This window comes from Vanessa atalanta, chromosome 10, assembly GCF_905147765.1.
Source record: "Vanessa atalanta chromosome 10, ilVanAtal1.2, whole genome shotgun sequence".
NCBI classification, from domain to species: Eukaryota; Metazoa; Arthropoda; class Insecta; order Lepidoptera; family Nymphalidae; genus Vanessa; species Vanessa atalanta.
In genome coordinates, this window is record NC_061880.1 from 249,904 (window position 1) to 275,907 (window position 26,004).

Sequence of the window (26,004 nt, forward strand, 5' to 3'; positions counted from 1 at the left end):
GTTGCTTTTATGTAGTTTAATATCAAGCAAACTTTGGCCCTAGAGCCGGCAGAACTGTCTGTAACGTGCGGTACGTTTTATAAATCAGAAGTCGAGGTGACACTGAGGTATAGCGCAGTTAGCGCGGCCCTATTGCCACCGTAACTCAGGCGGTATCTGATAAAGTTGAAAAACTTGGCGAATATATGGAATGGATGTCTTCAGTGTGGTGTCCTTCATTCTTATCAGATTGTAGTTTTAGTGTACCAGCGCTCTGACACGCGGCATTCTACGTTACGTGAAGCTCTGTGATATGTCTGAGTCAATACTATGGAATAGGGAAGATAGTATTCAATGATTAATCACGAAATCTCAGAAACTGTAACACGTACAAAGTTTAAATTTGGCAGGCTGTTCCTATAAGGCGAAGTTTCGTAAAATCCAGTCTTAACGGATTTTAAAGGGGGTAAACGGGGGAACATTGTGTTTTATAAATTTCGCGCGGGTGAAACGGTAGTTTTAGCTAGTATTATAAAATAGCATGACATATACCCTTTTTTATAATATTGCCTATTTGATTGTGCAAACGGTTTTGATGTTCGATATATATCAAATTATCTCGGTTAAGATTAATTCCTGGAAATATATTAATTTACACACATAGTATTTGGTACTAACACAATAGGTTAAAATCTGTACTGATAACATTTGGATATGATGTCTTAAATAAATGAACTTTATTATTCGTATGTCTTACGTACGAAAACTAGTACAAATATAATATGATATGTTGGCTTATATATTACGTCACCGCAAAGTTATAAATATAATCTATCTCGAGGTTGTCGAATGCTAACAAATTAACACATCGTTTTCCGGTGAAATTATATCTAAGTGAATATCAGTTAAATTAAAAAAAAAAACACTAACCTAACTAATTATCAATCCTCTTTGTATTAAAAATACCCTGAGTTATCTTATTGCGTATAATAAAGTTTTATTTCATAAAATATTTCTATCCATAAGTTGATCACTATATAGAATTCAACAAGAAGCAATTCAGCCGATGCTCCTCGGAAGCAGGAAGCCGTTTTCCATCCTTTTAAAATCCGCGTAATAATAAAAGGGCAGTCGAAGAACCATCGTAACTTCGCCTTTAAAAGTTAAAAACAGAATTGTAAAGGTAAAGTATTTGCTACCGTCTCTCCGCCGAGCCCTACTTAATGAAAGCCTTCCTGGGCAACCATTGTGAAAAAGCTCATATATTTTTTTTAAAAATCTTTTTAATTTTATTTACAATACCATAATATTTTACTGAACTTTTTTGAAATAAAAATGAATCACCTCGGTCTACGCGTAACTGTTTACAAGAGGTAACGAGTATTTAACGATCAAATTATACTTTATTAAAGTAGATTATAACTTTTGCATGGGATGTTAGCCATTACGAAAAGTAGATTCAACCGAGACGACCATACAATAAACACATACCTATTGTTATTATATATCCTGCAGGAGAGATACTAATTTTATCAAATAAAGGTAAAGGTAAGGTATTCACAGGTAAATGTATTCACGCAATCTATGACCTAGGAACTAAAAAACCATTGAGGCATAAATTTAAGGAAATCAAGATATTATTCGATATATAGATCACCTTCTATATATCTTTATGATATTGAATATATGTAAATAATTTTAAATTGACAAAACCCGCTCTTTCACCGGTTCTTCTCAGGTCAGATTTCTTTTTCGAACCGGTGGTTGTGTTTAATTTGACAATCAATAAGTAAGTGTAATGCTTCTATATTTATTAAAGGAATTTGATAAGATTTATCTATATTACCAGCTAATTCCTCAGGGGGTGTCGTATGAGATGTTACGAAGTGCTTTAATAATTAAAATATCTACAGCTAAGACCACACGTGTCATACATAGGCCTGTCTGTTTGTATGTTGTTTTTGCACCAGAGAATAGAATTACACACATAGAATTTAAACATTTAAATCGTCCCTTTGTTCAGGCCCCGAGATGCTGTCTCAGGTTAAATTTATCTCACGTGAAAACATCCTGAATTTCGTTAGTAAATCTCAAATGAAATCTATTATCAACGAGGGTTGAGTGTCACCGGTTCTGTCCGGATCTCGTCGGTTAAGATGGCGTGAATGCGACGGGTAATTGATTCTGTCGCCGGTTAGCCGGCTTTTGTGTTGAAATAACCGGTTCATGGCTCAGATTTCTCGGTTATCCGGTGAAGTGAATAAACAAGGGTGTGGAGATTAAATTTTCGTTGCAATTAAAACATGGCGCGATATTGCGTTCGAAGCGTTACTTTATTTGGAGTTATTTGTCTTCTTAATGAGGAATTAACTTTTAACTGGAATTTCAGAACTAGAATGTTTAATTACATACAAGTGATATGTGTAGAGATTTTCCTTTTACTTTATGTTTTTTCACCGATTATTCAAAAACGGCTACATTAGGACGTTTTGCTGTTGTTTTAGATAGTTTGTTGTTCAGAAAACAGAAGTAAAGAATCGCGTTAAAGTATGCTTTGCATGATCGTAATATCTCAACAACTTGTCAACGGATTTATATGATATAAGCAATAAGAATCGGTAAATTATTCCTTCCGGCCCATTTTCGTAACGTATTCGTTACACCCTTATTTAATTCCGAACGAACGTATGAGGGTATGTTTACTGATAAGAGGCAACGCAACTTCAACCCAATTAGATCACTTACAAAGGCCCCCGAGACGAACAGCCTGTACAGGTAATCTCACGTTGTGTTAAAGCAGATGTCTAAAAGTCCCTTTATATGTAAATTTCATTATTTACAAAGGAACGAGATATCAAATAAACGTACAATGTTTATTTCGTTGTTTTATTTCAGTCTCGTTTGTAGCGCCTCGCCTTTTTGTAATTAAAGCCGTTTACGCTTTTTTGTAATTGTGTTCAAACTTGATTAAATTATATTTGCACAATATTTCACAAGATTTTATTAATTGTGATTGTTTTCGTAATTAGCATCAAACGAAGAATTACGTCAGAATTTTTATTATAGATTATAATTAAACGCAATAAAAATACGGCTGCAATAATCTTGTTTATATTTCGTTACGATAATAGTTTATCGTCGAGTTATTTGTATAATTAAAGTACATTTATCGATTGTATATTAAAAAGTAGAACCGCGTATGTCTTTTTCCTACATCGTGTTGGAAGCAAAAACTTTCCTGACAATCAATGGTTTATTTATCCTAGATTGTTTCACAATCAATACTGATACAAAATTAATTCTTTTTTCGATTCTTCCATCGTGACAATCAAAGTTAGAATGCCAATTTATAGGCTTACCCCTAGCATTAAACGTTTACACGTCCTTCCACTGTAGCAACATCCGGTTTTATCTATTTTAAAATACAAATTAGTTTAGTCAAATACGGATGTTGATAATTAACGTAAGATGTAATAATTATTTAAATCGAATTATTTCTACTGATAATTTAATACATAAAAACAATAAAATGTGTTCACATTAAAATAAATATGCTAACAATCGGTAGGCGGACAGGCGCATGACCACCGATGTGTTCAACACTTTTTAACCATTTCTTACATAATCTACGCGCAACTAACCTTGGAAACTAAGATGTTATGCCCCTTGTGCCTGTAGTTACAATGACTTAATCACCCTAACCTAACCCAAACCGTAATACAAAAATACTAGGTACCACTGCTTGACACTTTTTTTTACTTCTTTTTATTTAAGTTCACCACATCCACGGGCTTAAATTCGCCTATGCCTTTTTACATTTTGGCGTTTTTAAGTTTTATTTTATTACTGAACATCAGCAGTTCTTCACTGGACTTCGCGCTAGTCGTCTTCTTGTAAAACGTGGTCCACGCTGACTTTAAATACTTTTTTTATATTTATTATATGATATTAATTACGACAAGTGTTTTTATATATATTTACATTTGGTCCCACATTTTAAAAACTGCAAACCAGCGGGATATCTGATGTGTTTGTTTATCATGATGGTCTTGTACAAAGTCTTGTACAAAGGCTGTTTCAAACTAAAATATAATTATTATTATACATGCAAAACGGAAAAAAAAAATAAAAAAATATATCCAGCTGAGTTTCTTTCGCCGGTTCTTCTCGGGTCCGAGGTGATAAATTCCGAACCGGTGGTAGATTTTTGACAATCAATAAGCAAGTGTAAACACTTCTATATTGAATATAGATTTTTGACTTTGATTTTGACTTATCACCACATGAAAAAGTACTTTATTGTACTTGAAGTTATATGACAATATAACAGGTGCTCCTGTTGCGCTCGATATTCGATAATAATAATTTTGTATCACCGGAATTCTTGATCATAAATGACATAACCTGTATGCTCAGTGATGTATGGCGACCCAAATAGCAGGCTGCAGGCTGCAGGCTGCCCATAGCTGATAATTAATGCTTTACATTTTATGATCTCGTTTAAATGACGTCAGAGTTAAGTTATTACTATACGAGAGTTAGGCTGTTTCCATACGCCACTGTCTGCTTTTAATCCTGCCGTTGCGTCGTCGATGAAAAGCCTTATCTCGTGTAAAATGTATGACCAAAGATGGATTGGAGATCCATACGAATGCCACCAATGACCCGTTCGTTCATCGCTTTGTCTATTAATAAAATAAAAATACTCACACTTCGATGGCTTTGTTCCAGTTGATGACGTAGCCGCTCAGCGCGAACGTTTCGATGTTCACCACGTGGACGTTCCCGCGCTCCGTGCCCACGTGGATCCATTTCGATTGAAGAGGTAAATGGAGGCAGGTTATCCTGATGACAATTTACAAATAAATCATTTAAGGGTTTATTTAAGGTTATCGATTTTGTTGCAAGGGTATCTAGTTAAGACAGGAGGGGTAGAGGAAGTGACGCAAACGAACAGTCTCGTAAATAACAGGCAGTATGAGCTACAGGGGTTGTTATTGCATAATTTAAATAATATAATTCCATATAATATTTTCAGATATCGTAACGACTCTCTAATACACCGTATTTTTTTGCTAGAATTGACTCCGTTTGCTCCGAATTTTATTTCCGTAGTCTTCGAGGGCATCGAAACGCTCTAAGAATTACCTTCCCACACGTTGCGGCATTTCTGCGCAATGTACTCTTAACCTATTTTTTTAAAGTAATTACTAAAAGATCTCTATAGCGGAGTGCAGCATTGTGCAATGCTAAAGAAAAAAAAATATAACAGTTCTTATTCCCTCGTTGAAACACAATAGTCCCATTAGGCTAACAATATTGTGTCACGCGCCGCGGGACAGGGCTGCGTCGGTCGGGTTGTCGTGGCGAAACAGCTGTGATGGCAAAAGCATTAAAGGTATTCTATTCGACCTTTCTCAAATAAGGGGCTGTTTCGTGTCCAAGTAAACGTCTGTTATCTTTGGACGGCAAAGATTTACATTTAAAAATTCATTTCATTTAATATCTACTTAGCTATGTATAAAGACTTTTTTAAAGTAAAAGCAAATAATAATTGCTCAAATTCAGCGTAATAACCGATACGACTATAGCGTAAGGGGTCGGGATTGAACTTAAGACTTCCACGTCTGGAGGAGTCTGGTATAGTATCAGCTATCGAGGCTTCAGTTCATAAATAAAATTGAATACAATTATTGGAACAAATAATTTTCACGTGATTAAGGAATAATTATGTTGTTTCAATTGAAATTGGTCAATTATTTCCTAAATCAATACAATGTAATACACACTCTCTGATTTCTGTTTGAATTTTGTAAATCATTTGTATTTACGCAACATATAAATTAAAAAAACAAATATACAAAGATTGTAATCGTAGCTTTATTATTATTTATGTTATTTATTAAAGTATGTGTGTGATTACAAAGCTAAAAATACGTTATATAAGGGTTTCAATCGATCAAAGGCCGAGACGAAAAAGGTATTACAACAAATAGCTCGGGAAACCGTTCCTTGAACATAAACAGCCAATCAGACGGATTGAGCGAAGCTGTCACTGTCTCTGATAACATCAGACATGATTGAAATATGAACTTTGACTTTGAAGGTAAAGGACCTTTCGAAATTCAAATTATTATCAAGCTAGATGCCGGGAAACAAAGTTACTTTGAACATTGCTTAATGTTATCAAACCGAGCATGACGTTTTAATTAACTATTAAAATAAAATACGTGCAATATTATCAACTTAATAGCAATATTGAATTCCTTGCGATGTTGATTACATTTAGCATTCTAAATACGGGGCACAGGGTACAGGAGGAAAACAGATTTTAAAATTTGGTATTATATACAGCCTACTAGAATTTATCCTAATTGTAACAGTTGTCTTTTGCAGAAAGTTATAGAAGTTTTGGTACAGAGCCATCTAGCGGCGAGTTGCAACAATGTGCATAGTATACAAACATCAAGTATATATACACCATGGGGCCGGTCCTGACCCTACGGGTCAAAAGATAATGACGCAGTAGCCGAGGCTACCGATGAGGAATTGCCCGGGTGAGGAGGGAACCTCGAGGCCCGCACCCAGGTGACTAAGGTCAGCAGGACGACAACTTCTCCCTCTCTCAAGTTTATATTATGTTCAGTTTTATGATGGTCAGCCAACCGCCGTCGAAGTCTAGCTTAAAACGGATATACCAACCATCCGACTGTACTATAATATAATAAATACATAAGTTCTGTTTGTTTGTATGTAATCACCTTTTATTTTTTCATTGAATTTTTTGCCATTAGAAAGCCACATAATTCCTGACTAAAATACGGTATAGGCCTGTACAAAGCCGGGGCATTTCATTAGTTTTTAAATCAATAATCATTACTGCGAATATTTTTCGATGACCTATAGGTACTATACAGAAAATAGATACAAAACTTCCATTAAAACTCAGTTTACGCCATAAAAAAGATATAAAATTGAATGATATTGTAGATTTATTGAAGCTGTAGGGTGAAACTCCCCCTCACCCCACGACTGAAACTATTGGATGTAAAACACAAAGTGTGTGACGATATAAATTCGAAATAGGTTTGAATACAATCAGTTTAAAATATACAATGTATGTAAACTTTACAAGGGTATTACTGCACGGACTCTATCGCTGAAGCGATTTAACGCGCTTTGGAAAATAGGTTATCAAATGAGCTCGATAAAATTAGACAATTCATAAAAAGCAGAGTTTTCCGATATGGATGGAAGAAATTATCATTTATTGCACAGTTAATTGTTCGGAAATATATTATTACTTAGTTTGGAGTGTTGAAATTGGATTATATACAGAAGATATCATAAGATCAGAACAAAACCAAAAGATAAGGAAATTTATAATGAGCACCAGAAATAGTCTCGTCCCGTATATGTATCAAATTCATATAGTCAAGAATCATGTAAATATATTGTACATTAAAAATGGGGGCACTTTCAGCTTCTTCCACCAGCTCGTACTGGAGCAGCGTTGTGGTTCTTCCACTGCAAATCACTTACTGCTTTACTAAATTGTTGCGTATTTCCGTTGTAAGGGAATAATGAGCCATGTTTAGGTGGTTTAAATATATTCGTAATATGCTTTTCATAGTAACGAGCGCGTCGCGTGTCGGCCTCATATTATATTGAGAGTCAAATTGTCTTGATTTTATAAAAGCAACGCAACGATTATTATCGTTTCCAACATATTTGTTTGAATGTACACCTGAGCCCAATGACATGATGTCGTCAAAATATTTATCGTTTGCATTTCGATGTTTAATTTACGATTGAAAAGCCGCGACGCCGCAAACATTGATAAAACATATTGGAATAAATTGGAAATATATAACATAGAGGAAGCTGAATGGTACACAATTAACAAACTTACAAAGCGAAGTTTCAAAGCCACTTCGCTGAACGAAATTAAAAATACCACCTTCTGAAAGGATAGCGGCGGCCAGCGGCAGGTGCGAACTCATTCATCCGGGGAAATCTTTTTAAATGATTCCCCGCAGTAATTGCGCTTTGAAAACTGGACTTTGTTAAACCAATTTTATCCATGAAAAAGCAATCAGAGCCCCCTTGTGAGCGCGTATACAGCAATAACGCTGCTCATCAAAATCGGAACCATTGAAGTTGCAACCCCAGACGCATTATGCCTCAGCAATAAACATAAAAGAAGGTAAAGGACTAATTAGTTCATCGGTTGACGTAATATAACTAACTTAACAACTACATTGATTGAAATGAAGCATTCGGCTAGAATTAGGCACGTACCGTCATTATATTCATCAATTCATCAGAAATAACTATTTGTCATTCGTTTGGGAATCCACAGAAATGTGAACAGTTATAAACTGGATGAAAGTATTTTCATAAAAGCCATCGGAACGTGCATTTGAAAACAGATTTAATAGACCCACAAGCGCTGTACGCGCGCATTAACTTTTACGATATTTATTTTGCATACTAAACGTATGTTTTGAGGGCAATATGCTGACTTTCAGCTTTGTTTCGGCGTAGGCGTAATTTCAGCAAGCTTACACCCTATTACAGGCATAACCCCTGTTTTATGATCGTCGAGTGACATGCAGACGTTATCTGCAGAAACGCAAAAAGTCATTTTTAAGCCTGACGTAAAAACGGTGATAAGTTTACGTCACATTAGTTGGTAATGGAAGCGCTCGAGTGCTCTGCTTAGGGAAATGAGCCCTACAAATGGCGCTGTATGTCGGCTTAAATTACAATTTACGCTGTGCAAATTCTAGCGAAATTTCTTCAACGAAATAGCCATTTGTAATTTGTTTTATTTTTATTAGAATTTATGGTCTCGGCCTATGCATTAATAACTGTCTTGGAATATTAGTGCCTTCGGAATATATTGAAGTTACATCAGAACATTTTACTTCTACAACGGTTTCTATAGGACGTATTAGACTTTCATTATTATTATTTTAGGATGTCAGGTGTGCAAAGAGCAACCGGCTCTACGAAAAGAAAAAATCATTCGTCAATACACTGACTATAATGGGAACTAAAATGTGGTGTTTTGTACGCGTGACTACACTGGTTCATTCCTCTTCTAAACCAAAATACACCCATTGGACCATTGCTGCATTCCAGTTGATTTACAGTATTTCTAGAATTATTAGTAAATGTGTGGTATCGTCCCAAATCGTCTGAATAAGCCCGAGCACAGGTAAATATTATTTATATCTAAAGTGCCGTCACACTACACGTTGATAAAACAAAGCAGTTCCTGTGATTAGTTCCGCCATTCCAGCTTAATTAAAACTAAGCACGTGCAATACAAGCGTTAAGCAGTTTGGGACGTGACCGAATTCAATCGTAATCCGTATATCCTAAATTGACCTTTAATCCTAAATGAGTAGGTATCAGAATTCCTTTGACTGAAAACAACCGTGGAAGGTTGAAATTGCCGTCGACCCTTCGAATGGGTTTAATGCATACGCATTGTCCTGTATATTGGATATTGGAAATGTGTTTTGAAAATACGAGCGAATGGCGTCATAAATGTTGATGTGAATTATCTTTTAGAATACTTAGTACTTGCATAAAAAATTAATAAGTATACGTTTTCCTAATAGCGTCTGTACAATGTTATATGAAGCCTAACAAACCTACTTATTACCGAAAAGTAGATATAATTATAGCGGTCGTATTTATAGTTACGAAACGTTTTGTCTTCTTCTCCCCATTGATAAATTACTGGTGTGAGAAAGATAACTATTAAGAATCAATATTGAGACCTTTGTTTCATTTTTGTTCTTAGTATATCCAGTAAATTGAAAAGCTTTGTTTTTCCATTAAAGAATCATGATATTCAAAAAAAAAAAGAAAATCAAGAAAGAAATGAATAAACAAAATTGGATTTTAAACAGAATAAAGTATAAAGGGGTTTGGTCGACTTGCTTACTGTGTTACATAAAGCTCAGCCGAAGTAGCTAGCCATGCTAGTGGGAGTGTATGGGTGGGGTGGTCTAGTCGTGCAACAAGACAAACGAACAGACGAACAACATCAAACTAACACTCACTCACCCCTTCAGTTCTTTAGTCTGTCGTGATAGTTTGATGTAATATCTGTAACAATGTGCAAACCACGCCTAGTAATGTGCTTTAATTACAACACAACACACATCCATATATCCTGGCAATAATCTTTACACACGCACACTTTGAAAACTAAAATGAGTCGGTTGAGCTAGATACATTTCGAATGAATCTGATGTTATTATTGCCACGGTATATCAATGTGTAGGTCATATAAAGTGCACAAAAACGTCAGTGTTAACAAGTAACAGGTGTTTGTTGACAGAGAACAACAATTTCACCGGAATTATTTTCGGTTTTCAAGTGAAATGTATTGAAAGTGATAAACTAGTCGACAGTCGGCACGTCGACATTCATTAACTAAATGTTATGTTATCTGTTTCTAAATTACTGTTACATACAAGTGATACATGTTCGTCGTAATATATATTACTTATATTGTGTTTGGAATTTACACTAAAACTATCAAAGCTTATTAAATGTTTAATTTGATTTGTGTTTGTTTAAATTAGCTTCAATTAGTTGATATAACAATTGAGTGGGAATCAGATTCCGCAATCCTCAGCTGGCGCGTCGATTAACCGTACACATTCCTGTTTACATCGCTCGCTATTAATGGATGGGTTTCCAATGTTGATAATGACTGCTTTATTAGAGTGGCAATCTGAGAGCCAACGGACGATGACAGAGACATTAAGAAATTTGATAGGAAACACGCTCGATATAGTCCCTTTATAAATACGTCAGTATTTACGCTTGTTTCAATTTGAAAATTAATCAATTTCCATTTAAATGAGTTTTAAATCTTTGACACTACTGTTATTAAACTAATAATCGAATCGGCACCTTGCTTGTAATGTTCGTTAAATTGACTTCCCTGTATTGGAAGTATTTATTCGGAGAATTCTCAGACAATTGGCGTCAATTTCTTCAATTTTCACATTTCCTCTCCGAAATAGATGAACTATTTAAATCACTTACAGCGCTATTTTGTTACAGGTATGGTACGCTGATACGTATTTTTCATATCGTCTTTACTCGAATGACACTTTTCCATCCTTATCATTATGATTGTCAATTAAGTACTGTGTCCGTTTTTTAGGATTTGTCGACACATTAAGTTTTCCACTAATATTGATATTTAGTTGATTGTCTTCGTAAGATAAGTTATGGATTATTTTCATACAATAATAGTTAGATTTGAGTTAGATGAATTTATGTTTAAGTTTAATTCTTAATGTTAGAAGTGCAATTTGCAAAATTAATCCTTTGATAGACATTGTCAATGAACGTCGGCCAGGAATAGTCCGCCACTGTCTCTTTGTGGGTTCTGGTCGTCGTTAATGGCAGTGTAATTCGAGTCCGTTGTGTTTCGCTCTGTTGTATGTAAATGATAATTTATTTAGATGAATGTGTCTGTTCTTATTACTGTTTCATCTCGTATTAAACTCCTGAATGTAGCTGCTTCAAGTCTTTTCATAAAAGCGACATTAAAAAATTACAATAAGCATTTGATCGATTTCTTCGTCAAATATATAAATTAAACATTTTTGATAAAGTATTATTTTGTTTATTAAAAAAAATATATAAATTAAAATATTGAAATAACATGCTGTCCTTAATAAAAAAGTAAGTAATTATAAAATGAAGACAAAAACAAAGAAATAGATACGAGTAAAATGACACAAAAATCTTGTGATTTTGGCATTTAAAGTTATCAATATCAGTGAGACATGAACACACTCACCGTTCTCTCTGGAATTTGAGCGATTGGACTCTTTGTGCTATCTTCTGCCTGAAGGTCCAGAGGTGGAGTTGGTCATCAGCGGTGGCTGTGACGAGAGCACCTTCGTTGATCAGGAACTTCACGTGTAGCACCGCCTCGCCGGCCTCGTGGCGCACGTGCGCGTCTACTCCGGGACCACCTAGTCTGAGTCTTGGTTCAGGAAAATACTCGAGAAGATAAACGTCATATAATAAATGAAATAAATTGAGTAATTTATACATAATATGTTTAACTTTTCACGAACCCTTATACTTCTCGTATCACAGTTGCTTTGCTTAAATTCAAGACGAAATAATTGAAATACCAAACATTAATATTTGAAACATACGTCGGGGTCGTGTTTCATTCCAGGGCGGAGGGTTGCAAAGCGTTTGTTAGACATCCATTACTTTAATGTGGAGCCGGCAGCAGCGGGACGCGGAGCTGCACGTCTTGTCAAGATTCGTTACACTCGCTCGGCGCGCGCTCCACTTGCAAACATTTGCAGGAGCAAAGTGCTTCGCAGTCAAAGGCATTTAGACTAAATTAAAACTATTTCATATTCTCTAAGAAATTAAACGTTTTCAAAAGCATCTCTCGAAATTGCAATCGTACGAGAATACGAGTTTCTCTTCCCATTTAGAATCTTGATGTTGATATGAACATAACGACTCTAAGCTCTTTTTAAAACACGAGCGGACCAACATAAATATAATTCGGAATAAAAACCTTGTAAAGCGTCCGCTACGTCGAGTCCATTCGTGATTATATTTGCTATTAGATGTGTTTTAGAATGTAAATATTTGCAGTGACGAGTACAGAGGACGCGGTGGCTGTTTGTACGTTGCTCGAACGCTCGCATGCCTCCTCGTTGCCTGTTGTTTGAGGGGGGGGTGATGTTTGAAATGCAAAGCGAGGTCCAATTTTGAATTGTGTCGTTTTGCGGCGGAACGTGTCGGATTAACGGATTATTAATAGCTCTGTTAGCTGCGTTTTAGAATTCATAATTGTATTTTTACAAAAAGTTAAACATTGCGTAATGCGTTGTTTAATTTATGTACTTCGTTGTTTATTTCACGCACGAAAATATTCATGTGTCCGATTTGAAAGGTGAGTGGGCCAGTGTAACGACAGGCACAAGGGACATCTTAGCTCCCAAGATTGCAGGCGTTTGGCGATGTAAGGTATGGTGATTATTTCTCACACAGTCAATGTCTATGGACGGTGGTGACTGACCAGCAACAGTCTATTACTTATAAACAAAAGACAAAACACCGATTTCCATATTTCTATTTTCAGACTTTGTACACAATAATTTTCAGATTTAGAATAAATTTTTTTATACTTTAGAATACAATATTTATGAAATTATGTATTATTATTAATCAGTTTTACTTTCTCACTTTAACGAGAATTGGAAAATTTATAATATAAACTCAAATTAAGCTATTCCCATATGTCAGTCGGCCGCGATGGCTTGTTAACGTCGGACCTCGCCTTAACGTCTAACCTTAGTTCATAAACGCAAGCCTAAATATCGTTTTGAAATTAACAAGAAAATTAAAACTTTCAACCGAATAAACAATTTATAATTACTGTTTTTATAAATATATTGAATCACATAAATTACTTGAACTAAACATTAACACGTTTATGTGTAAAATTACGTGTGCAAATCTTCGGTCAGGTCAAATAAGAATTGTACTTACACCCAGAGGCTAACTCAAATATACACGAAGAAAATCAACGAATCGTCCCAAACGTTTAGGAGTTAAGTTACGTACACACGTACAGTAGATTTATACATATAAAGATTTAATGGCCCATTCGTAGCAGTCACTATTATTAGTGTATAATAAACGAGAAATACGATCGTTACTCGCTCAACTTAGTGATCTGTGAGTAACTATAAGTTATAAACTTAACGGTTAGTTTGATAATTAAAGTTTTATGTATTAGCGGTAACTTAGATATGATATATATTATGTATATCAGTTTGCCAGTTTATAGTAGTTGAAAAGTGTAAATTTTTTTATAAACGTTAAGTTTAAATGAATACCATAAATGGCCTGCAGGAGCAGGCTTCAATAAGATAGGTAGAACATACAACCCAAAATAATATTTTTAATTTATTGAGTTTTCTAATTATGAAAATCTATTTAGTTAGTGTCACTATACGTTGTCTTCTAGGAATCAAAATCAAAATATTCCTTATTCAAGTTGACTCATAAAAGTACTTTTTATTTCTATTGAGAAGAAACTGCAAGAAACCCAATTACTCTTTACCAACATTGAATTGCAATGTCTATAAATCCACTAAAAAATATTTGCCTGTTCGTCATTGAACTCAGAATATTTCAAAAAATACCAGGAGTTTGCATTATTTCGAAACATTGCTTCACATGGTATCTTATATGCCATTGCAAAATTATTGTCACGATACCCAGCGTCATAGACTCTTCAAAAGTCATTTGTCAACTTAAACAAACTTAGCTCTGTATAAATCGTAAAGGTTATTCTTGTAAACCTCAAGTTATATTATTAATTACAATTTCTATACATACACGAGCGGTGTGAGTTGCAAATTAATTTATAATCAAAACAAGAAAGGTCGTACATCAAACCGGGTCGGTGTTCCGAGTTACCAGAGAAGTTGTACAAAACTTCACAATGTTTAAAATGCATAGCGTAACTTGTCTCATTAAAACGAGAATGAATATTTTCGTGTTCAGTTAACGACGTCAAACGAAAGATGTGATCCGTACACACCGAGACTTTGTTCATACTTTACTTGTTATCAGGAACTTTGCACGAGGTGTAAGGCTACCTAACGGAATTTATTGAATTTTATTTATATATATCTGTGGAAAACTGATCAAACAGTAAAACTTATATTTAAAGAACTAAAGTATTAAAAACTTCAGTAATAGTTATTAACAAACGTTTTTCATGAATCTTCTATTCATTTAATTCTAGATTATATTTTTTCCTTATCAAAATGACCGACCATAGACGCGATGCTAGTCTAGAGTGCCAGTGATTCTCTTCGTCTTTACGATGGGAAAATTTTATGTAAAAAATTGTTGTAGCAGTCCTGAATAAACATGAGTAGTAAATTGTATGTGTTACATCTGTACTTACACTGGCTCATTCACCGTACAAAATGTTTGACGATGGAATACATGATCAACGAGCGATACCAAACCAGTACCCAGATGGTCTAGAAAACGATGTAATTAACCGGACGTTCCTTGAGTCTATTTTGTTTTATTTAATAAGTAATATTTGACTCTTTGTATTTTATAAAGCAAACGAGAACAGTTTGGAGAGTTTCCAAACGCCTCATTAGTAGGTTTTTGATTCAACGAACAAATAGCTGTTTTGGAAACGAACGCTTTTGGCAATCAGCCCTCGTGCTCTGAATTAGCTTCATCCGAAATAATTTAAAGGCAACTTCTAATACCATTGGTCGGTTGAGTTACTCCGGTTAGACGATTCGCTGATACGAGTCGCAGTTCGTTAGTGTTCGTTAATGTGGTCGTTGGAAAGCACCAACTTCACATTAGCGTTTCGTTTTATTTTAATCATTGAGCAAATTATGAAAAAAAAACGCATAAGATGATTTTTATTAGTTGCATGAGCCAGTGTCAGCCAGTACGTCGCCAGTGGTTGGGCAAATATCTCCCACTAAGGAGAAGAAAACATTAAAAAGTAAACACATTTTTAAACGCAGTACCCAAATGTAATAACGTCGCTTAAAGTCGCTTCTTTTTAGTAGATTTGTAATTAAAATAAATTAATCCATTCTCATCCTGTTATCTACTTAATATTATAAGAATGTCTTAAATCACTTTAAAATCAGCAAAAATATCTAGTACACACGAAATAAATCATAAACCCCTTTATTTACTGCCCATATTTCACCATTAGATGTGTATTTTTTGGTTAATTTATCACGAGACATGACAAAGTCGTCAAAACCATCGATAAACACACAGAAAAAAAGGTTGGTTGACAAGTCTCAAAGCCTGAATTGAACATTTTTTTCTCAAGTCAACTGAAAATATAAATAAATACGAAATTGAATAAGAATGTTGAGTAAGAAATGAAAACCTTTAAAATTATCAATTATAATATGATTTGGTTATACGAGAAGTTTCGCTACATTATACAGAAAAAATTGTTTTGAATTCCAAAACGAATAAAATATCAACGATAATGGAGTCGGGACGAAATATTTCCATTTCGTTTGAGATAATAAGATTCATAAAAGTATAAAACTCCATTTGCTTCGGTAATTGATGTAAACTCGCAAAAGGTTTTCAGCTGAACGGGCGTCGGTCTTAAATGGTCACAAAAGCGAAGTTAAAGGCAATATAACAAGAAAGAAAATACAAAAGCCTGAAGTTGCCCCATCGCGGGGCAGATTGGGTCGCGAAGGGACTGCCGCAATACTTGGATTGTTAGCCAAATGTTTGATGCTCGTCCCTTTACTGATTTGTCTTCAACTTCCTACGTAAAGGTAAAGGTACTTTTAATATAAAAGAAATCTTTGGTACAATTGAAATAACGAGGTGATTTTGATATATTTTTTAATATTAATATTATTTACGATCCTCATCTTCGATCCGAATCTTTGAGGTATAAATTTAAAGAAATTAAGATATTGACTGCTTCTCAATATATATTCTGTAATGTTTTGTATGTACGGAAAAATATTAATGTTTTTATGAGAAAATGTGATTCTCATAACGTTGGTACAAGGAACAAACACAATCTTGTTACTCCTGTTACTCGACTGCATAGAGTCAGTAACTCTTTTGTGGGGCAATGTATACGCTTCTACAACAGGATCCCAGAAAGCGTTCAAAATGCTTCTGTTGCGAAATTTAAAAAAATTGTTAAGGAACGCTTGTGTGCGAAAGGTTACTATACAATTAGTGAGTTTATGTTTGATAGCACACCTTGGGAATGAAACGATCGCCTCCTGGCTGTTTCTACTCATATATAATTATGTATATAATTAATTTGACGTAAAGAAAAAAAAAAAGTCCCGCTGAGTTTCTTTCGCCGGTTCTTCTCAGGTAAGGGTGTTTTCTTTTTCCGAACCGGTGGTAGTGTTTAACTTGACAATCAATAAGAAAGTGTAATACTTCTATATTGAATAAAGGAATTTGAGTTTGAGTTTGAGTTTCATTTACATACTATACTATAGAGCAAAAAAACTCTTATCTCGACTCGGTACTCGTTCACTCCTGCGCAAACAAAAAATCACACTATCCACTTATATAACTGATAATACTTCTATAAATTCTACAAAATCGTAACAAAACATTAACCGACTTTATGTTGTCTTTAATTAAACAAAAAGGAAATAACAAAAATCAGTTCTTGGGCAACAATTAAAAAAAAAACTGAGTTCAAGAAGAATATGAAGGTACAATTTGTTTGCGTCGTGTCTGTAACGGACAAAACTAACCAAACGAGTAGAAACTCGAGCGGTATACAAGGAGCTACTGCAAAGTTTCACTAATCACCACCTGTTTTGTCACTGGAACAGCTCGCTGAGTTCTTGGAGTACTTCCAGTTTCAAATCGAGACGAAAGTTAAAAGTGGACTATTAAGGTCAAAATCGACTTTCTAATTATTTTTTCATTTTGATATCTATTTATTTATTGATAAACAACTGTCTCGGTCACCCACAAGTCGTATAAACAAAATTGAAGTAATATTTTTACACATGTATAGTTTTTTTTTTTAAGAATAATAGCAATGCTCCATTTTAATTGATTACTAATATTCCTGTTTCCCCTCCAATTAAGCGTAAAGTTTATGCTAAGTGTGGGGGCGCCGCCCAAGGAATCTGGATCGAAACTACGATTTTTTAAATCGCTAGGCGACTCGTAATCCACTGTGCTAATGAAGATATTTTTATTTAGAATAAGAGATATTAATTAAATATCCTTTTCTTTTGAAAAGGACGATTTCGCCAATCGGTGTTGCCATTCATATCAAGACACAATTTAATCGTATATTGTATGTAATATATACAAATATATGACCGACGTTAACAATGCAAATGTACTATTATTGACGAGTAACATCAAATCGCGTGTAGTTAAGAGGATTAGTGAATAGCTAATGATTTAACATGAGATGATTATTTGCTTGCAGTTTGCGATCTGTGTAATATCACGTGACTTGTTAGTGCAACGGATTCGATTGTGTAAAACAGTAATCCCCTTACTGAGAAACGTTTTATAGCTACTGTAGAGTTAATTGCAGTTTGTAGAGCTTCGTATTCTCTTGAATAACGAATGACTGATGATGTTCATCCACTATGTAACGTTTATTAAGAGCATCAATTCACCGCTTCTCAAAGTTAGACATCAATATGATTGTGGAACAAAGAATGCTAAGTATAAGGCTTACGTCACAGATCGACGACTACCAAAATAAGGGAAACGAACGACGAAAGTGAACGATGTTTTACTAAAGATTAAAAACTTAGAAACAAGAAAACAAACATAGAAAAATCGAAAAAGTAGTAACGTAATGGAAACAGTAGGGACGTCAAATCAAGAGATGGGAAAACCTGAGAAAACGTCGGAGAAGCCAATATCGTGACAAAGATGAATGGCGGAAACTAGGGAAGGCCTATGTTAAAAGATAACCTCACCAACAAACTGGTTGCTAAAGAATTTTACATACTATAAACGAGAACTGAGTGACGTGGTCAAGGAAGTGACGGCACCTTTCAGATGTAGTATAAGATAGGGGCGTCCATCTTGGGTTGTCATGGTGGTAACAAATTTGTGACTGCCAGAGCATTCCTAATGAATTTCAGTTTTGTTGGTACATAACTGAAACTCAGTTAATCAGTGTCCGTCGGTATTTATTTTAAATGTTTTAGTGAATGGTCGATTATACTTATACTAATCTTTATTAAGTTAGATTTAAAATAATAGTGTTATAAGTATTTAAGTGAGTTAATAAAGGTTTTTATTATTATTATATAGTTTGCGTGTAATATTAAATTCGCACACGGTTGTTGTGCAAAAATGCATCATTTAATATATATTTAACCAACAAAAAACGTCTAAGTTAGATATTTTATTTCTGAGTTAATTAAATTGACCTTTCTGCAGTATGATTTAAATAACTGGCTTGGATTTCTTGACGTGGGCCTGAACTTCAAACGCTGTCAGCACACATGAAATGCTTTGCATGTGTGCATGAGTGTCAATGCATATATTTAGTAGCACGACCCGTGCGTTGCGACTGCGGAATATTACAAAACACCAAAAAACCTATTTCTAAGTATTAAGTGTATTTATCTAGCAATAATGTCTTCGTGTTACAAAACTTCCAATTCAAGTTAAGCACCGTTGATTTTCTGGTTGAAATATGTAATTTTCCAGATGTGATATGTTCTCCTAAATTTCTCCTTTTTCCAACATTGGGACGTTTCCGAACTGTTGACAATAATAATATAAATGTTATATAAATTACGCCAATAGTCATTTTCAACATCGCTTCATTATATACATTCATATAAAATCTGGTATATAAAATCATCCACAGTCTGAGGCAAAGGGAAGGAAAAAATTACCTGATATTTTGACTGAACGACTCGCGTAAGACCAGCGTAGCGTAATAATTACAAGACCGATTCCTAAAAGACGCTCTTTTCAGAGTCGAAGCGAATAACGATCGTAAACGTTTATTTAAAGTACGTTATGACGTAAAGTACGAATGGAAGCGTTTCCGAGGTTGGGAGTCGGAACGTATGAGTGAGATATAAGTTCACTGAGCATTCTGTCCGAAGTAATGAAACTTCAAATATCGAAGTATTTTATTAAGCTTCAGTTTAGAACCTACGACCGATGGGGTCGACGAGTTCTCCAATGACGACCATGGACCGGAAGACGCAGCGTGAGTAGGCCCCACACAAAGTGGTCCGACGATCTGGTGGACAATCCTTCGGCTGAGACAGAGAGAGAGAGAGAGAGAGAGAGAAAGAGAGAGTTTATTGGCGTTTCTTTAGCCGGTTCTTTCAAGATCGAAGGTGTATAGCTCTAAACTAATCGGTAGTAGGGGAGTCTCTTGTCAATCAATAGGAATAAGTATAATGCTTCATTGTCAACTGAATTCTCAAACAGTTTAACCCAGTTGATAACTATTGTGTACGCCTTCATATTTTAACTTATTATAAATTACTCAGAATATTTTTCGTTAAAGTTAAGTTAAAAAGAAACGGGGAGACGTCTTAGTCTATTTATAAAACAGGAAAACTTTTCCCAAAATTTTATATTAAATTCAACGTGGAAAAATGAACCGCCCCGCGTCCAACGAGGCGTATTAATTACCAACGAATTTATTAAAAAAAAAGATGGCGACTCTTAGAAATTGGTCCCGAGGTAATTTCATCAGATTTGTAATAGCGTCCGAATTCCCGTCGGGAAAAGTTTTCGTGCCATTAGGCGGAGTCGACTTTCTGCGTAATTTACTATCATTTTGACATTTGGGATATATTATGTCAGTTTATTCTTATTGGAATTGAGTTATTATAAGTTTAAAATGAGGCACGACCAATCAATAAAAAAACGAATTACGAATTGAATTGATAACTTTTCACTTACATATTTTTTTGACTTAAAGTAATTTAAGCGCGAAAGTGTGTTTGTCATTCTTTTGAGAAAAATAAAATAGCGCATGGACGAAATCTTTAGCATAGAGATAGTTTATGGGACGACTGTAACATACGACATTTTTATTCTAAAACCTGCACGAAACCGAAATCACGTTCAAAGCAATAAATTATGAATTATTTACAATTCAGTTCACATATTTTTTTCCCTGTACCATAGATCAGTGAATAGAACACGTGGCTATTAATAAATACTATATTAAATCTGAGCAATTATTACTGAGTTAAATCAGCTTCCAATGTTCAAAAAGAAGAGGATTATCTCGCCAATTGGTGTAACCATTCGTATACAGGATACAATTTAATCGTACATTGTATGTAGTAAAGTTAAAGAAAAAGAGGTTCTACTGAGGTTGTTTTCGGTTCTTTTCGATAATTAAATTGTTATGAAACGAAAACCAAACTTATGTACGAACAGTATCAGTCGACCGACAGCAGTCCACTCGTCGACACACATTACTAACTGAACTACGTTAAATCTGAAAAATGACGTAATTTCCGCAACATTCCGAGCGCGGATGTTAGTAGTTAGGTGGTCTAGGATGGTATATTGCTATCAGTCTGGCCTCGAGCCAAGTGTGAGTAACCAAAATATGAAAAAAAATATCATAAATAAACAAAGGTGTTTGTATACTTTTTATAATATCGCTTGTGACTATTAGCTCGCAACTGAAGTAAGGAAGCTTAATTTTACCTAAATACAACAAAACATTAAATTAAGCAATGCTTGAAAATAATTAACCGCCAGTAAGAAAATCGTTATTAAAATCTCTTGTAAATTAAAACAGTAAAGGAGAAAAAGACGAAAGAGAAAGAGAAAGCAGAGAGAAAGAGGGAGAAAGTTTGTCTAGAGGCGGTATAATGCTTTTCCTTACGTTACGGTTTCTGCCAGTTCACACTACCGTAAGCCGTAGTAGATAAGTAGTAGTCTTCCAAGCGTTACAATAACTAAGAAATTATGAAAATAGCTATACATTGACTCTCAGTAAGAGAACCTTTGAGTTCCATATCGGTTTTTGCAAACCGATTTGTGTGGGTTCAAGTCGCTAACCAACTGTTCTACAGCCTAACAGTAATATAGACCATTAGTAATAGTCGAAGACTTCGAAATAGAAAACCTAACAATTATGGAATAAAATATATTTTAAAATAAATACATTTTTTAATTATTTTAATATCATAAAATAGTCATGAGCGACGGCAGAGCATCATGCTTACAAGAACATTCATAGCAAAATAACATTTATGAAAATAAATATATACTTAGTAAATAAAATATTGTTATAATAGCTTTAATAAGATAATTTGTTTTTCGCCACCAGTGAGATGAGATATGATGATGAATACACCGCACATTACTGCGTATTAGTCGCTAACAATGGCGCTCGGAGCTGAACTTCTATACGAATACGTATTTTCTCAACAAGTCAGGAGTTAATTAACCATATTAATTAGCCGTTTTACGGATAATTAATGTACCTTTAGACAATAACATGATTGTTTCGCAACTATTACAGCAGAAAATAGTCTTATATACACAAGAAAAGTATATTTAAATGTTTCTGTGCTTAAATTGTGTTAAGTGGCTGTAGAGGTTTGTGCAAGCTCGTCTGGGTGGGCAACACCGACTCATCAGATATTCTACCCAGTGTAACTACCGGTACAAGGGACATAACATCCTAGTTCCAAAGTTGATGGCGCATTGGCGATGTAAGGAATGGTTAATATTTCATAAAGCGCCATATAGGCGGAGGTCACCACTTACCATCATATTAATCGGCCCATTTGATGGTTTGCAAACTTATATCATAAAAAAAAAGTTCTGTCGTGCTCTGTGGTGGAGAAATCGTGGCGATTTCTGCACGTGTGATAAGATTTTCCCGGAATGTATTCGGTATTCACGAACACGGATTGGAGCAGTGTGATAGAATATTCTCTAACGCTTTTCATCAAATGGACAGGAGGCCGTAGTCCAACCGTGAAACATTTACAAGCTGCCTAAGTTGTTAACTTACTTCCTTTATTAATTTAGTTAAACTTAATGCAAGTAACGAACTTAAATCTAATTTACCTTAGATGTGATATTAATCCGCACACCGTACGAGGCACTCAGTTCGGATGATCGCAGGATTAATCGAGGAGTAATGGAATTACGACAATTGAGCAATAATTAATTACTGTGGCCTCGTCGAACTGATTCGTTATCTTCATTAATAAATATTTAATAATAAACATACAATATTGTGCATGTTAAATTAAACTATTGTAAACCAATAAATATATCTAGTTATTTTTTTTCTTATTATTGTAATAATATATAGCAACATAGTATATGCTAGACGCGTCACGCACATGCAAAAGAGAGCAGAGGGCGCATGACGACATAGTAGGGCGTCGTGACGTTTGCCGTGTCGAGAGGTGTGTCGGTTTTACACCCAAAGCCCACCTTATTCTTTTTCCTTTGACTTTTCACATATAAAAAGTCAGTCAGAAATGACGAAATCCCCAGGCGAACCAGTATTACTGACATAGCCCATTAGCATTTTTTTTTTAATCTCAAAGCATAACCATCCGTGGATCTGTCACTGTAAAATTGTAAATACCGTTTGATTATAATCCATCTATCTTGTGAGATCGTAAACTGCCGTAAGATTGTGAGCCGTAACATATTACTTACAATTTAAAGTATTAATTTTCAAGTCGATTAATCTATCCGATATATTATAAATTATCGAAATTTTATAAGTTGAATCATCGTTAATAATTTTTCGACTGTATACAGATTATAATTTGGCACAAGGCTGGAGGAATATAGACTTTGTAAGGAATGGTCAGTACACAGCGTGAGTGTCTAAGGGCGGTGGTGATCACTTAACTTGGTGGCCATATACTTGTTCACGTACGTATATTATAAAAAAACTGTTCAACTTTAGACAACTTCAACTACAGAGAAGCCGTTGCAGTCTTGTGGATTATATATCGTTATCAGAGAGAAATAAATAATAAATAAAAGTCTTTATAAATAAGATAAAATGACGTGTTCGATACAGGTTGTGAGTAAACATAAGATACACGGGTAGTTATCGCGGATTATGAAAGGTCGAGTGTCGAGCGATAACTGACACCGAATTACAAAGTAGAGAGTTCATTATTTATTTATGAATATGTTCGTCTGTATGTTCACTTACGTATTCTCTTTTAAAATTTGGGTACAAAAAGTATACCGAACGATGTGTGAGGATATAGTCGTCGAGGCAAAAGCCGAGGAGGCTTTTGCCTCCTTTGAGGAGAATGTTTTAAGCTTGCTTTACCACACTGATTGGCGGTTTGGCTTGCGGGTTAGCGAATACATGTTTACCAAACTATCATCCGATATATTGTGCTTAAAAGACAGAATGATTTCATTTTGTCGATTGATTTCATTCGAAGTTATTTCCAAACAAACAAAGTCTAAACACACAGTTATTATAAAACTTATTTAATAAGGCTACCTTTCTTTAAATTGTTTTATCTTAACGACATTTGAATAACATTTTTATTATTTAATGATTTAAGACCTTATGTTTTATAGGTTAAAATTTAAATTTAATTGTAGATTATTTAATAATTTATTAAAACGCGCAGTCTAGGCATAGCAACTCAGATATTAATAAAGTCGCCATATTAATAAAATAATAACAACTTTACCTGAAAATTTAATAATTTATTAACAATTAACATGATGAAAAACGTTTAAGTGAGATCGTTGGTATGTGAGCGAAAGTTATCGAAGACGTTGTCGCTCAAATTTAAAAAATAATCAAATATGCAAGCAATTGTTTTCTTATTTAAGATTTTCTACTAAGACAATGATTATCATATGAGATTAATCAAGAATTGTACTGACCAATTTCTAACAGTCCGCTGCATACTTTTAGCCTACTATTTTTTATTTGGGTAATTAGAAACACATATTATCCAGAAGCAGGAGGCACGTTTATTAGATATCAACTCATTAGAATGTATTATTTAAATTCGTTAGCGTAAAGCAGGCGAGTTATCAGCCTTACTAGATCTTCAAGTGTAATCTTTACAAAATCACGCAGACCATACGATAGTCAATGTGCCTCCAACTACACGGTAATTTTAACTTTTATGTTGATTGAAACTGGCGAATGGATAGTACTCACCAGTTCTGTACAAAGCCCTACCCTAAAAATATATGTAATTTTCCTAAAACGTTTCGTTTCCGTGACGAATGCAGAGCAGTTGTTTAAAAAATTAAAGCAATTCTATAAAAAATAATCCGAATGCAGATGTGATTCTATCATTATTATTTATTATAATTTGGGCTAAGTTATTTAAGGACTATTATTAATGTTCGTTTGAATATTAAAAGTTTCTTATCAGTTCGGTAGTCAATTTCATTTTGGGAGGAAAACTTTTTTTTTTTTTTTAAATAATTATAATGTTTTGACAAATAATCCTTATCATTGCATTATATGTAATTATTAACACACGGTACAGCTGATGTATAGCGTGTCCTATTAGTTCTACCGCCTTAGAAAGGATACAATCTGAGGTTGCCGCCTTTATCACCCACGGCCAGTAGCTTCTGTACGGGGTCCCAAGCCAGAGCCGTCGGCGAAAACGGGAATCCATGGCGGAATGTCTGCAACAAGAAAAAATATATTTATAGTTATACATATACGACTTAAATATATACATACATCCTATTTATTATATTGATCGTTCCTATGTAATTCCTTTGAGTTAGAAATTTTATCTCATACAAAATAAGCAACAGCGAAAAACTAGTGGAATTAAATAGTGACTTTAATAATATATATTTTTAATACAAATTAACAGCTAGCGAATATACATATTATACATACATATCGACAAACGCCTCAGGCTTAAGACAAACACACCGAGTGTAAGATGATCTATTAACACGAGACAATGTACGAGTGCTTCGGTTTCATTCACGTTAGATTCACGTATATAAGCCACTGAGCCATCGCGGCTCTTAATACTTATAATGAGCGTAAATTGCTTTCGTATGTTTTGTTACAATTATCATAAAAATATGTCAAAATAGTTCATATTATATACTTAGATTAATAATAGCATCACGTTCAGAAAACTGGTATTATTCTTGACGAAACATCAGATATTTGTGTAGTTTATAGTAAGGCTAGTTGAAATAACACAAAGAATCTTAAATAAACGTTTTTGTAGATGACGTTAACAAATCATAATTAAGTCCAATCTGAAAGAATACAGTCGCGCAGGAAGGCGCGCCTATAACCTAATTTGTATTTTGTGCTGGCTGAGTAATTTTTAGGTTCGCCGCTCGTGCCTTACAATTGATGTTACGGACCGGTGATAGCTTTACATTAAAATCTTATGAAATGACGATCCAAACGTACTTATAAAACCTACTTGAATAAATTATATTTTGACTTTGGTCACT

At 34.4% G+C, this 26,004-nt stretch overlaps 1 protein-coding gene across 6 annotated transcripts in view; it reads right to left on the reverse strand.

Annotated features, from left to right (window-relative positions):
* The window catches only part of LOC125066704 (syntaxin-binding protein 5), a 251,491-nt gene that overhangs the window by 40,735 nt on the left and 184,752 nt on the right, over nucleotides 1-26,004 (reverse strand). For all 6 annotated transcript variants that reach the window (XM_047674928.1, XM_047674929.1, XM_047674930.1 and 3 more), the window contains exons 2-4: nucleotides 25,103-25,200; nucleotides 11,822-12,004; nucleotides 4,690-4,824 (exon numbers count right to left, since the gene is read on the reverse strand). In XM_047674928.1, the coding sequence (XP_047530884.1) occupies nucleotides 4,690-4,824; nucleotides 11,822-12,004; nucleotides 25,103-25,200 (416 nt within the window). The remainder of the gene's footprint in view (nucleotides 1-4,689; nucleotides 4,825-11,821; nucleotides 12,005-25,102; nucleotides 25,201-26,004) is intronic.